The sequence below is a fragment of the Schistocerca piceifrons genome, chromosome 2, assembly GCF_021461385.2.
Source record: "Schistocerca piceifrons isolate TAMUIC-IGC-003096 chromosome 2, iqSchPice1.1, whole genome shotgun sequence".
Classification (NCBI taxonomy): domain Eukaryota; kingdom Metazoa; phylum Arthropoda; class Insecta; order Orthoptera; family Acrididae; genus Schistocerca; species Schistocerca piceifrons.
In genome coordinates this window covers 735,646,120-735,660,547 of record NC_060139.1, presented here as the reverse complement: position 1 = coordinate 735,660,547, position 14,428 = coordinate 735,646,120, and the positions used below count along the sequence as shown (strand labels likewise).

Here is a 14,428-nt window from a genome sequence, read left to right as displayed (position 1 = left end):
CCAGATCTTCTGGTTTTTGGGCTGCATAGCGGGAGACGGACTGATATCCTACCGCTGTCCAGGACGTTCCCAAATACGTTTTTGGTGTTCATCGGGGCCTGGTATCTCATTCACTGGACTGAAATTGTCTTCAGTGATGAGACCCGCCCCGATGACCCGCCAAGGCGTGTCTGGGGAAGCCCTGGACAGCAGTGGGATACCAACTTGACTGTCTCCCACGCTGTAGCTCGATAACGAGGAGTGATGGTTTGGGGTGCCATTTATTTTCACAGCAGGTCCCCTTTGGTTGTCGACCACGGCACCCTTATGATATAGCCCTTCATCGCAAGCCATCCTGAGCTTAAACTTCAGCAAGATTATGCCCATCCATACACGGCGAGGATTTCTACTGCTTGTTTTGGTGCTTTCCAAACTCTATCTTGGTCAGCAATGTCATCGGATGTCTCCCCAATTGAGAAAGTTCGGAGCATTATGGGCAGAGCTCTCCAACCAGCCCGGGACTTTGACGATCAAACGCGCCAACTGGACAGAATTTGGAACGATGTCCCTCAGGAGGATATCTGACAACTCTGAAAATCAATGGAAAGCGAGATAACAGCTTCCATAAGAGCCAGAGGTGGACCAAGACGTTATTGCTTGCTCAATTTATCAAGCTGTTTCTCTTGAATAAATCATCCACTTTTTCTGAAACTGTAATCTTTTGTTTATCTCTAAATGAACGTTACATGTGGATTACATACACCAATTTCCATCCCTTTTTTTGTCCTAGAGTGTAATTCACTACTGGAATAAAACCATAGAAAAAGCCCTTGAAATGGCAACAAAATATCCTTTCATGATATTGTGGAGTACAGAATGTATGTCAACAATTTAAGGTGAGCTGAAAACGGATATCGTCTTCAGAAGAGCGCAAAAGTTCTTTATTATAGGAGAAATCCAATATGTGTTACTGCTGTACAAGGATATCAAAATCCTGTTGAACCTCCAGTTTTGTGGTAAAGAGTTGTCCTTAAAAAGTAAGAACGCAGTAGTAAGAAATGTTACTTCGTATTGTAAAATGTACTACAAGAAGCCAATGGTGAAGGACGAACGCAGTACGTAGTTGTCAAATGTGACTAATCTTGTAGAACGGAAGCATCAGAGCCCAAAAGCCAGTAGGTCTTCTAAGATTAAATGTACGTTTACTCGGTATAATATGAGGAAGCGCCGGAGAGCTGAAAGCACGCGTTGTAACTATTATGCAACTATTTCAACAGCCGAAGTATCTTCCAGACTAAAGTTACCCCGAATCTTAACAATGATATTTCTTGATCACAGTACTGTTAGCTGTTTCTCCTCTCAGGTCTTCAAAACGTAGAATGTTATGCTCGTATGTTGTGATTACTAGAAAATACATGTTCGCATGGCCAATGAAAATAGCGTTTAGAAATTTCAGATGGCAACTATCCAAGCGAAGAACCATCGTTATCATTCACGACTTAATCGGCAGAAGACAGTCCACGGTAACAGATGATTGAGATCGTGATGTACTGATACAACCAGTAAAGCATCGTGTCTTAAAAAGGAGGTAAAATAAGTTCTATTGCATTCCCATTGTAACCTCGCAGTCACTGCAGACATCAGCTTCTCGAGTATTGGTTAACATACCTTCACTTTTTGCAACATCGGCGTGCATCACAGTCTCTCTCTCCCTCTCTACTTCTGAGTCATAAGGATGATGGTGTCACTGCCGCTAGAACACAGTTTTTCTTGTGGTACAATTCATTTTCTTATTACGAGATGTTTGTGCCTCTATCTTCTAATAAAACATGCGGACTACGACTGCCTCGGTAATAAGCTTACTGGCGCTAACCAGAACTTAGCATTAAACTGGGGTTTCAATGGAAGGTGAAGTGGAGTTTTAAGAGAGATACAGCACTCTTCATGCATTTATCGTCTTAAAAATAATCGCACTTGGAAATAAAACACCGCTTACTGATGACGTGAACGCTTCCTAGAGAGATAAATATTACCAAGAAGAAGAAGACGGAACGATTACAGTTTGATATCTCTGGGAGCAATATTTATTGCACTACAGAGAGAAATTTGGTTTACTTCTGTTCTGTGTCGGGTCACAGTGATTAGAATCGCAGTGTCCAAGATTTAGCTGGATGAACTATTCGGTATCAATCTCATGAACACTGATTTTCGCTTGCAGTTCCTGGTGGGCGGTTGATTGTTATGGATTCTTAATGGCAAACCCTACAACACTCCAGACGTTCTTTATTAAGGATATATTTGGCAACTCTGTTCGGTACAGCGCCTGAAAGAGAACACGTGGAGATGGCACTGTTATGAGGACGAGACTTGTCCAATAGAAACAGACCACTAATGTGGACAGTTAGAAATGTTCGGATCGTCAGACAAGGAAAATATTGTTATTTTGGCACTTTTCACGTTGTATCCGTTCCTTGATCATTGTTAACAGCACGGAAGAGGGTGCAGTTGTTGCGAAGTGGCATCCGTGGCTACTTATAACACGTCTTTCGAATGAAACATCCCATTAATTTTATCTTATGAAATGCATTCGAAAATTGTGAATACTTTAGTAAACACAGTCGTGGTCGCATATAAGTCGTTACTTTTTGTTTGTGGATGATCATTTTCGATTTAATACAGAGATCATCATCTGATCTACATTCCATGGTGACATTTCGTGGAACAATATTCCAGAAAAATTTAATTGCGAATACGATTGTACAATGGCTATAGGATTCACTATCAACATACGAAAATTTGTGCAGGACCGGAAAATACATGCATGTCCGATGGAACATTCCACCGAACTGTACAGACACAGTAAAATACAAACACTGCCAAAGTAAGGCTATCTGACAATCGTAAACTGTATGCGAACACTAGGAAACGTAGGCACTAGAACATCTGGAATTTTGGGTCAGTCCTGGAGGCGTGCGAGGATGGCTGAGCTGGTAGCAATGTCTTACCTAAAGCGGAAAATACGGGTTCGAGTCCTAGTGCGGTCCCAATTTCTATATGTTACTAGTAAATCGTATAACTGTTGTGCAGTCATATTCGTAATTTTCGAATGCATTCATAATACAATACGGCTGTCATCAGCAGTTTCTGTTCCTTCGGACTTGCATGAGTGTCCTAAGGAACATTGCATCGAATTATACAGACACAGCTCTACTGAGATTTATCTTCAACTCACTGTGAAGTAAGGTAACAGAAAAAGTCATCATTAAGACCCATTTAGATAAGTGGCTGAATAGTATCACACATAACTGATAGGAGGTACTAATCGGTAGATTAATATCTCTAAAGTTTGTTTTCTTATAACTTAAATCAAGAAATGAAATAAAAGAAATTCGTAGCGATTGTACTATTATTAAAGTTAACTAGCAGGTCAGATGATGATTTACAAGCCTAAGTGTAAGGAACTGAGTAAAGACGGATTTTCGCTGCACTTGTTGCAGAGCGGACGTGAACCACGGCGTGCTGACTGGCTCCCTGCGGCTGCCGCGGCTGCGCCTGGAGGCCGGCTACCACATCGACGGCATCGTGCTGCAGCGGCGTATCAGGGGCAGCGGCTCGCTCACGGCCAACATCAGTGAGTGTCCTGCTGCCACTATACATTCTACAGAATCTAAGTGTACTGTGTATTCTTCACGCTTTGGTTAATGTGTGCTTACTTATTCGTTTAGCTGTTTTCATTTTTAAAATTTCATTTTATTTTCGTATGTTATAGGCCTGTATAAACAGAATTTCCGCTTCGGCTTCTATGTTACTTTTCATTGTCAAACATAATTATTAGACAAAATGCTAAAACGTACAAAAACTTAAAATCGCTCTGAAGGTTCTGATACCTCTGATATCTCAATATTGATTTTGAGCTTCATTTCATAATTTGTTGCCAATGGCACATGTTGTGAAAGGGAAAGGAGGAAGCAGATACGCGAAAACACATTACGTAAATAACCTGTCCCGCTTGATCTAAATGTGTGTTGTATTTTGTTATTTTGAGCTTCCAAAGATTGCTTAAATGAAATGTTTCATGATAGTATATCTCCACTGGTCCTGTAATCAAGTCAGTAATGAATATCCGTACTGTGCGTATTTCTGTATTAACTGTATGTGAAATTAGCTTTTATGCATGTCATACTGAAGTTTCTCATTATTCGAATTGTTTAATAGTTCTCGTTAAACACATTAACGTTCAGACTCGCCTTAACGTCATATTTAGCACACCAGCATTACAGGAGGTTTTGAACAGCCCTACTACAAACGAAGACTACATGGGTAGATCGATTAACTGATGAGGAGGTACTCAGTCGAATTGGGGAAGAAAGGAAATTTATGTCAAAAACTATGTAAAAGAAGAGCTCGGTTGATACGGTGTTTCCTAAGACATCCAGTAATCGTAAATTTGGTAGTGGGGGGGGGGGGGGGGGGGGAGGTGGGGTGTAGAAACTGTAGAGTAAGATCAAGGGATGAATACAATACACATTACAATGAAATACAGTTAATGGAGGCTATATTTGCACTATCTAAACTCGTTGTTGTTGTTGTTATGGTCTTCAGTCCTGAGACTGGTTTGATGAAGCTCTCAGTAAAGCTGCATGCCCTCGGGAAAAATTACGGCCGTAGTTTCCCCTTGCTTTCAGCCGTTCGGAGTACCAGCACAGCAAGGCCGTTTTGGTTATTGTTACAAGGCCAGATCAGTCAATCATCCAGACTGTTGCCCTTGCAACTACTGAAAAGGCTGCTGCCCCTCTTCAGCAACCATACGTTTGTCTGGCCTCTCAACAGATACCCCTCCGTTGTGGTTGTACTTACGGTACGGCTATCTGTATCGCTGAGGCATGCAAGCCTCCCCACCAACGGCAAGGTCCATGCATGGTTCATCTAAACTCACTGAAAATTAATCCCGCTATTCTGTACGCCAAGACACATGGAATCCCATTAACTTTTACAAAAATAATGGGGAACTGGCATTCTGTTAGTACTCATAACTTTTTTTTTACAAATTGGCGCAGCACTCTGCAGTCATGAAGATTATAGAAAATACTGGAAAGTTTTAAGTTAGGCATCACTGTTGTTCCGATTATTATTTGCTCGAAATACATCATTTCACTGTGACTGTTCGACAATAGTGGATCATGTACATTTCAAACTCCATTAAGCTCTGATGGATAAATATCCTTCACTGCACTGCAGCAGGTAGTCCACCACAAATTTGATAATACATCGTAGTTAAACGTGATGACACTCGATTAACATAAAACGAAATATTCTAGACTGAATGTTCATGCGTAAGAATCGTATCTACTATTTTTCGCCACAGTAACGGACAATTTCCCGAATTTCTTTCTTTTCGAAGGCATTGTCCACTATGAGGCGCTAGAATAACTACACGAAGACTACTCAGCACAAACAATGAAGAATACTGTCGTGGGACTTTTTTCTTGGCCGCAACGGCTTTTCCCACACTATGTGTGTATCACTGAAACTGTGACTGTCAGATGCTTTGTCCGCAGAAGGAATATCTGGAAAGTAAATTGAGTATCCACAGATAACAGGTAGCGCAGGAGAGTGTGTGGTGTTTGTTACCGCTGAGTGTGTAGCTGCTCGATCTCGATGTGGCCGTGTGTTGCAGCGGACACGGCAGCGGAGGTGGAGGTACGCCTGCGCACTGTGTCGCGTCGCGGGGAGAAGTTCCTCACTGTTTCGGACACGGCGCTGCGGCTGGACGTGGGAGCCGCCATGGTGCTCTTCCGCAACCTCGAGCAGGGAAGCTCTGACATCGGTACGTACCTCTGGTGTCCATGTGACCTTTTGATGATTCTTGCGCTACTTCAAACAGTTGTACTCCAGGGTGGCCACACTAGCGGCTTCTGTGGAGTTTCCTTCAAACACATACAGCATGTATAAAAACAGATTTCAGGAACTTTGGACATTTATTCTTCACATCAAAACATTACAAAATGTCCGTATGAACATGGGTCCGAAAATCTTTCGTTAGGAAGGTTATTTGTGAATTTTAAAACTTCCCTGGAGAACTGAATGTTCCAACAAATGTCAATCTTGCAGCCTGTCGTCGATTAATTCATTGCACGATATTTCGACTGGACACCTGCTAGTCATCTTTAGGTGAGCCATCGAAAACTTACCAAGACTTGCTCCGTTCTGCCCATATAGCTCCCTGCTAGTATTCCGCGCATGCGTCAAAATTCAAGTTTACAGATGGACCACACTTCACGGCGGCAGCGCCCTCGCTGGTGGAACCACGGAACCAAGTTGTCCTCTGTGCAATCGCTCGTCGCGGCCGCTGGAGCACACTGTCGTCCCAAAAAGACGTAGCTGTAGTCATAATCACAGTTATATCATACTCCATTGGATGTCCAGTTAAAATACAGTGTCCGGCAATAGTCGACTTGCTTGGTTGCAGAAGACGCGTGCAACGTTGATGTTCAGTGCAGCGTTCTTTCACAGTGGTTGTGGTCTGTGCTATATAACCCGTACTACACTGATAAGGTATTTTGTAAATTGTTGCCTTCCGCAATGACAAGTCGTCCTTCACCGATCCCAAGTTGTCTGCAATCTTAGATGGTGGACGGAAAATGACTTTCACTTGAAATTTGCTTAGGATTCTTGCTACTTTAAACGAAATGTTGTCCACAACAGGAAGAAAAACTAAAGATTTTGCCGGCTTTTTCTCCCCTTTATCCACTTCCTGATTCTTCATTTTAACTGACAGTACCCTGTCAATCTGCTGGGCAGAGTATCCATTCTTTCTAAACACCGTCTTTAGGTGGGCCAACTCTTCAGGTAAACTACCTAGGTCTGAGACAGTGTGAGCTGTGTGTATGAATGTGCTTAAAGCACGATCATACTTTGCGACCAGTGATGACAACTTGACGCACGCAAATATTAGTACAAATCAGTATGAGTGGGCTTACGATAAACTGAATGCCTCAGAGAACTATCATTCTTTCGACTAACCAACACATCCAATAAAGGCAGAATGCACCGAATGTTCTTATGAATGGACTTGAGATGGCGAAGAAACTCCGTAAGTTTATCTCCTCTACGAGGCTACGCTATGAAAGTATAGTCTACATAACTCCAAAATAAATGTTCATGTGTGTGAATTCCTAAGGGACCAAACTGCTTCGGTCATCGGTCCCTAGACTGCACACTACTTAAACTAACTTAAACTAACTTATGCTAAGAACAACACACACACCCATTCCCGAAGGAGAACTCGAACCAACGACGGGAGGGGCCGCGCAGTCCGTGGCAGGACGCCTGAAACCGCGTGGCCACCCAATCCGCGCGGCCTTCCAAAATATAGTCGGTTTAAGTTCCGCTGATTGAAGTGCTCTCTCCTCGAAATCCTCCATAAAAACGTTGGCCACCAAGGGAGACGGAGGGTTGCCCATGATTACGCCGTCAGTCTGTTCAAAACATTCTACTACGAGGTAACAAAACGGTTTCATTCCTTTGTAGTCTCCAGTACCACTATACCAGTGCCTTCACATAAATTTCGTAGCGCAGTCCTGTCTGGATAAGTTAAAGTACTACGCTGAGGAGGAGTTTTCAAAAGAGCACGGCAAGTTTCCCTTATTATTTCTTCTGCAGCATCCGAAGGAAGGCGCCGTAGTGGCCGGACGGATTCTTCAACATTCACAAAACAAATTAAAGGTGGCGCTCGAGGTGTAGGTGCAAGACTGAGTCCTTTGTTTAATCCAAACGGCGTCGCACCGTCCAAATTTTTCTCCGTGCAATTGACAATGGTACATTACCTCTTGTGGCGAAGACTGCTGTGACAGGAGACGATCAAATTTTGACATTTATTTACAGAGACATTCATCACATATTGTATTAACTAAAATATTTGATAGCTCTATACTGAGTTATAGTAGTCTTTACATGTGTTCTTATTATACAATATTACACATTCTCGAGCCACTCTGTGGCTGAGTCCGAGAGTCTGTGTATGTCCTTCAGATCATCCTCGTAGACATGCACTTCACATACATGTAAATGATCCATTGACTCGACTTCCTCGCACTCACATTTAGTATTATTGAATAGACCTCATTTGTTCATTGGTTGCTTACACCAACCAGCATTCGTCCTGACGCGGTTCTAAGTTGTCCACAATTTCGTCGGAAGGTTGAACCAATCGGTCTTTATGTAGGGACCGTCCACCAAGTATCGGTTTTTAAGTTTCCTTAAAGCCCATAGCTCTTTCCAAGCTGTCTTCGAGTCGAAGCCTATTTTCCAGGAAGCTGACCTGGATTTCAACCGTTTGTAAGTGCTAGGTCTTGGTGTACAGGGAGTTCTGGGTTGTTTAGGATTTTTCTGTATGATCTTGTGGCTAAGTGTGGTCATGTAATTTCAGGGGGCACCCTGAGTGTTTCAGAAATTATCCACATTGTCACCTTTGGTTGGACGTTCACTTTAGCTATGTGTACACTTCTCATCCAGATTGGCGAACAGTATTCAGTCAGTTGTAGACAAGGCCTAGTGCTGAAATCCTCAATGTGCTGTTCCCAACAGTTTCGACAGGATAGTGTGAAACAATTCACTTCACGGCCACATGCAGTTCGAGATAGTTTCGATAGCACAGCATTAAAAGGGATTTTACTTTCTGTTTTGTATCTTCTAGATGTAAGTTATACGTTATAGTGCGATCTAATTTCGCTCCCAAGTATTTAGACTTATCCTCAGGCATGATACGTTTGCCATTCATAGAGAGTTGCAGTTTCCTATTTGTATCTCTGTTGTTAAGGTGCATCACGCTGCTGGTCGTTTATTGGGGTTTGGATGTAGTAGGGAGATGTGAAGGGATTTATTATTCACGACACAAAAATGACACATTTACCAAACACATTTACATACAAGAAGATTTATGATTCATGGCAAACACATTCACATTTACAGCAATTGCTCGAAGTGAGCACCTCCTCCTTCCATGCATCCCGTAAGCCTACATTCCATACTTTAGCGTAAGCTGTGGAAAACTCCTAGTGGGTTCTGTATTAATTTTTTGTCATATCCATCTGCGATACGCTCCCTCTGAACATTGGCATTGGGTAGGCGAGTTGCATACATCAAGGATTTTAAATGTCCTTAAAGAAAAAATCCATTGGATTCAAATCTACTGATCAGGCAGGACATCCAATGAATTTCCTCGACCAATCAATTGTTCGCAAACTGGTTATCGAGATGCTAGCGAGCTATACATGTAAAGTGAGGTGGAGCAGCAACAGGCGTGAACCACATTCGTTGGATGACATCTAGAGGCACGTGGTCAAGTAAATGTAGCGACTCATGTCTGAAAAACGTCAGATACATTGATCCAATAAGACGTTGCGGAAAGAAGCTAGGGCCAGTGAGATGATCAAGAATGATTCTTCGCCACATGTTTAGGCTAAACCTCTGTTGTCTGTCTTGTCGCGTTTCATGAGGAATTTCGTAAGCCCAGACGTGATTATTATTATTTTAACTGAGGTTCCAGTCACGTGAATAAGGTATATACTAAGAACTGCAGAAAGACAGCATATTGCCCCAACAGTTGACAGAAAGTTCTTCTTGACTGATAATTTGCATCATTTAATCTTTGAATTAGTTGAAGGTGATATGGATACTGAAGATTTTCATGCAGAATGCTCCAGATCGTCGAGTGATTAGCGCCTTAGATTCTCGCATCTCTCCTTGTACCAGTTGGAGTTCCACTCCGAGTACGTAGAATCTACTCAAGCTCATACGTTCGCACATAGCGTGGTCTCGTACAAACTGAAACTCTCTTCTCAAATGAGCCTGTCTCCCGGAACAGTTGGTGAAACCACATGAACGTTCCTGCACAAGGTAACTATCTCGCAGGATAACGTTAAGCATGAGGCTGCCGTGCTGCCTCCACTTTCCCATCTACTAGGCGGTACTTGCTGTGCATATACGTAATTTTAGACACTGAATACGTCGTTATGATGGAAGTTATTCTAAAACAGAACGAACGACAATCAGATAAAACAAAACAGTTGTACAAGCAATCCTCAACAAGGAAATGATTAAACATGCACGTTTGAGGTAAGTTGCACAACCAAGAGTCACTGGAGGACATACCTTTCATCCCTCTCCAACGAAGGATTCCCAGACCCATGTTCATATGAACTTTTTGTAATGTTTTGATGTGAAGAATACATCCCTAAAGTTTGACACATGTTTCATTCACCCTGTAGACTACATTATTTCCAGTACCCTCACAACAAATCCGTCTACCATCTACTGTCACAACCAGCGATTTTACCGATACGTACCGTTTAATATCGCTTCTTAAATAGTGTGACCTGATTTACAAATTAATATAAGTCTTCCAGGCTGCGAGATACTGTTTCCTCGCAACTCAGTCTCTGTGTGCAACGGATCAGTGGTGAAGTGGAAAAACCGATTACTGCAAATTATCAAAAGCTAATCAGCCGTTACTAAGCGTGGGTGTTTAGATTTGCGAGTTGATAGGCCTTTTCGTTACGAGAATTGTAATCAGGTCTGGTGGCCAATGAAATACTTCACTATAAAAGGTCTGTAAAATTATTAAAACAAGCAGTGAATTTGAGTACCATTCCGCTAGTCTGATGATACGAAACGCAATGAGTGAGCTTGAGACAGACATTAAATTAAAAAAAAAATCTGTATTTTTAGAAATTAATGTTTCATAAGCACATCACTTCACCAAAGGTTAGAAAAATGTGAACTTTTATGTCAGATACTCTTAATTATTTACAATAAAATACATTCCTACATTGCTACGTACCTCATTTCCACATACTACGCGAATACAACGTACTGGCTCACAGAGATGGACAACAACATTCTGTCGAGACTCAGGTTCACGTGATGAACAACTACAAACAACGCTGTTGAACTGACCAATGAGCATTCGTCTACTCCGCTATCCCTTTTCGACGTCTTTGTTTTTACTTGCATATATTCACGTACATTCATTTTGGTATTCTACCGGTCAGCATAACTTTCCTTTTGAGATGAAATATGTTTGATGCACTTCAGTTTAAGGTCACTCGCACCGTAATTTAAGAGAACTCGTGAAACATAGTACGAATTTTGTTGTCTAACTTTTCCGCCCCAAGGATCAGGATGCACTTCCAGATTTCACTGTTCGTGCCGCTAGTCAGTGCTCTTCAAGCGGGAGCAGACTCCAGACAAGCGTATTATTGCTATTATCATTGTCACTGTTAGTTTTCATCTGAGTATTGACTTGTGCGGCCATCGAGACACTTAAACCTGTATATATAAAGTAAAATACAGTTGCGTCACATTAAACGATGACCTCCATTTCAGTTAAAAATGGATGTAATAGATACTGTACTCTAAAGTCTTTCGTGCGTAACAGCAAGGCTATCAAAGTCTCCAAGGGCACCAAGTGTTAACCAGCTGTTGTAACAGTTATTTTCTCGTATCATATCTGTTCAGGCGCCCGACACGGTGTGGATGGCATCTGCTTCCGTGCTGCAGTCGCACAATGAGGATATCACCAACCTGATGTAGGTGTTTCCCGTAGCAACTGTGGTTGAACATTAGGCGTGTTACAGTGTTCGTAAATCACCTGGGGCAGTGATTATTCTCTCGCTAGAACTTAGTCACTAGTATTGGGGTAATTTTGGCATAATCTCTACCTCCTTATTTGAATAATTCTTACCATTTTGGCTTCCACACTCTGATTATTATCGATAGTTTGAAACAAGCATCTTCCATTCTCTACAGGATGTTCGGAAATTCAGTTTACAAACTTCTAGGACTTGTAGAGGGAAGTGAGTACATAATATACTGAATTGGAACCCATGTCTGAAAAACGTAACGTACCGCTTCCGTGCTGCATCCATTTCAAACACGTTGGTAACGCGACCACTTTAGTACATCATTTGTTTTACAGTTCCACTCATTAATAGCCAAATAAATAGCTCGTGTACTCGTTGGCGGATTCTCAACATGATGCAGTACAGTCTCTTCCAAATCGGGAGTGCGGTGTCTCCTTGCAGCACCAATCACGCCTGCTGGCGGTGAAGGTACCTTTTTCCAAGCCGTTGCGTAATTGTGGCGAAAAGTGTATGCGATGGAGTCGGACGTTGTGGAGAACGATCTTGATAAAGGCGACAAGCAGCTCTTTCATTACTGTGAGCTTCGTCATTCAAAAGGATTATGTAGACATATTCCACAAAGCTGTACTTAACCATGTTGATCTAACACTCACAAACAAGCGAATGTGGCTCGAACCACGTTAGAGGGGTAGAACAGACGCCAAATGACATTTCTTGATGCAATAATTTACCAACAGCCGTGTGTATTTTAGGCATTTATTTTATGAACTTCTTATATGCTACATGTTTCGGAATTACATTGTGTGGTGTCTGGCGGTGACACCACACTTCATGGTCGTATAATCGCTATACACTGAAGAAGCCATATAACTGGATTCGTGAATCAAATCGCTTTGCAACAGCTCTTGGTGGCCACCAAGAGCTGTTGCATAGCGATTTGATTCACGGATCCAGTTATATGGCTCCTTCCGTGTATGACGTGTGGGGCCTGAAGATAGCGTCAATGTAATGTCGAAACGGGTAGCATATAAGAAGTTCATAACCATGTTTTTAAACGGCTGTAGCACGGAAACGGTACGTTTTCGGACATGGTTCCTGTTCAGAATATTATGTACTCACTCCCTCCACAAATCCTTGAAGTTTGTAACGGGAATTTCCGAACATCCTGTATATCGTGTGTGGTAAGTAATATATTCCATTTCTTCACAGGATATTTCAAAACTATGGAAATGTGGTTAATAACTGCTTACACAGGTGTAAAATAAAAGCTGACGTATTTTCCAGTGATGGCGACGAACAGCTTCCTGAACGAGAACTCGGTGTCACTGGTGCGCGAGCTGCGGCCTGCTGTGGAGAGTGTGGCGGCCATGGTGCTGCGAGACGTGCTCAGCAAGGCGTTCCGCGCCGCACCGCTGCGCGTACTCTTCCCTGAAGACGCCAAGCACTGAACGGCAGAAACATTCACTGCCGCCCAGCATCACTTCCTCTTCTCACCAGACTCCCTCTCTCGCAACACATGTCGTCCTATTTGGCAGCTACGTGCCCGAGGGGCTCCTTCCATCCCCTCAGGGTTTATCAAAATTGTGTTTTTATCTCACTGTGGCCTTTTATTGCTTTCAGATTCCATAGCTTGAATCCTGCGCTTCCCGTGGAAGTGTTAGACACATTGAATCATAACACAGTGAAAATAGTTACGTAATATTAATGATATCAGCTTCCTGTCAAGGCAGAAACAACGTGCTCTAAGGAACACTGTTTCATTGCTCGTAATACACTAAAAAGTAAATATGAAGACGATCGAGTGATTATATAATAAACTATTATTGTAACTGTCATTGCCCGAGAGTGAATAATGTTTGGTTTCATTGTTTACTTAATTATAATTTTTTACTTAAGACTGAACGAACTGAGTTCCATATAGTTACGAGGGACATCACAATTTTCATTCGTCATACCTACAAAGTACAAAACATATAGGCTCTTATTTAATATTTATTTTTATTTATGGCTTATAACTGTGTGTACTGCAATTTTGTAACTTGTTAATTATATTAAGAATAAAACTTCATTTAACTTTTATTCCTTCAGTCTTAAATATTTGATACTTGATTGTTACATCTCCAGTCTCTTTTACTACTACATGTCTCTTCGCCTGTTTCTTGCACGAACTAATGAGTGTCTGTAAAATGGTATTAATTTTGGCTTTCTATTTGCTTTCTTTCTTACGATATCTTCTTTTCAACTGTTAATCTTTGTATTTCGTTCCCTGTCCCTGTCGAACATATTGTTCCCAGAAAGATTACCCAATACTCTAACCCTTTATTCTAGCAGTTTAGATTTCTGTTTTCACTAGTGTTAGAGATTCACTGACACATCATAGGTGGGATGACTATTCTCCAGAAATTTTTTAATAACATTTCTAGCATTAACTTTCTATTAAGTAATAACTTAGTTTGTTACAACGGTTTCGCTGATGTATTTGATTGTAACTACATTGTTTTAGGGTCATTACTCATTCGTAAAGAAAATTTATTCTTTTACTTTACTGTTGTTCGATGTCATTGGCCTCGATCTGACTCCTATCCCTTAAAAGCTGAGTAATTCATACAGGTAAACTTCGCCAGAAAATATTATAAGCCTTCTATGTAAAAAAAAGTTGTTTGTATGAGAGAAAACTGAATATAATGATTTCTAAAACTTTCTCTTCATGTAACATGTAGGGAAAAGTCGCCTAATTTGGGAAGGAATTTTCAGTAGATTATAGAAGAAAATAAAAACCATTTCTGTTAGCACAAACACTAAAAATA

General features: G+C 41.5%; 1 protein-coding gene across 1 annotated transcript in view; it reads left to right on the top strand.

Moving 5' to 3' along the window:
• The window catches only part of LOC124777067, a 51,576-nt gene extending 37,880 nt beyond the window's left edge, over positions 1 to 13,696 (top strand). The window contains exons 4-6 of the mRNA XM_047252341.1: positions 3,477 to 3,610; positions 5,657 to 5,806; positions 12,906 to 13,696. Of these exons, the coding sequence (XP_047108297.1) occupies positions 3,477 to 3,610; positions 5,657 to 5,806; positions 12,906 to 13,069 (448 nt within the window). The 3' untranslated portion in view covers positions 13,070 to 13,696. The remainder of the gene's footprint in view (positions 1 to 3,476; positions 3,611 to 5,656; positions 5,807 to 12,905) is intronic.
• The last annotated feature ends 732 nt before the right edge of the window (positions 13,697 to 14,428 follow it).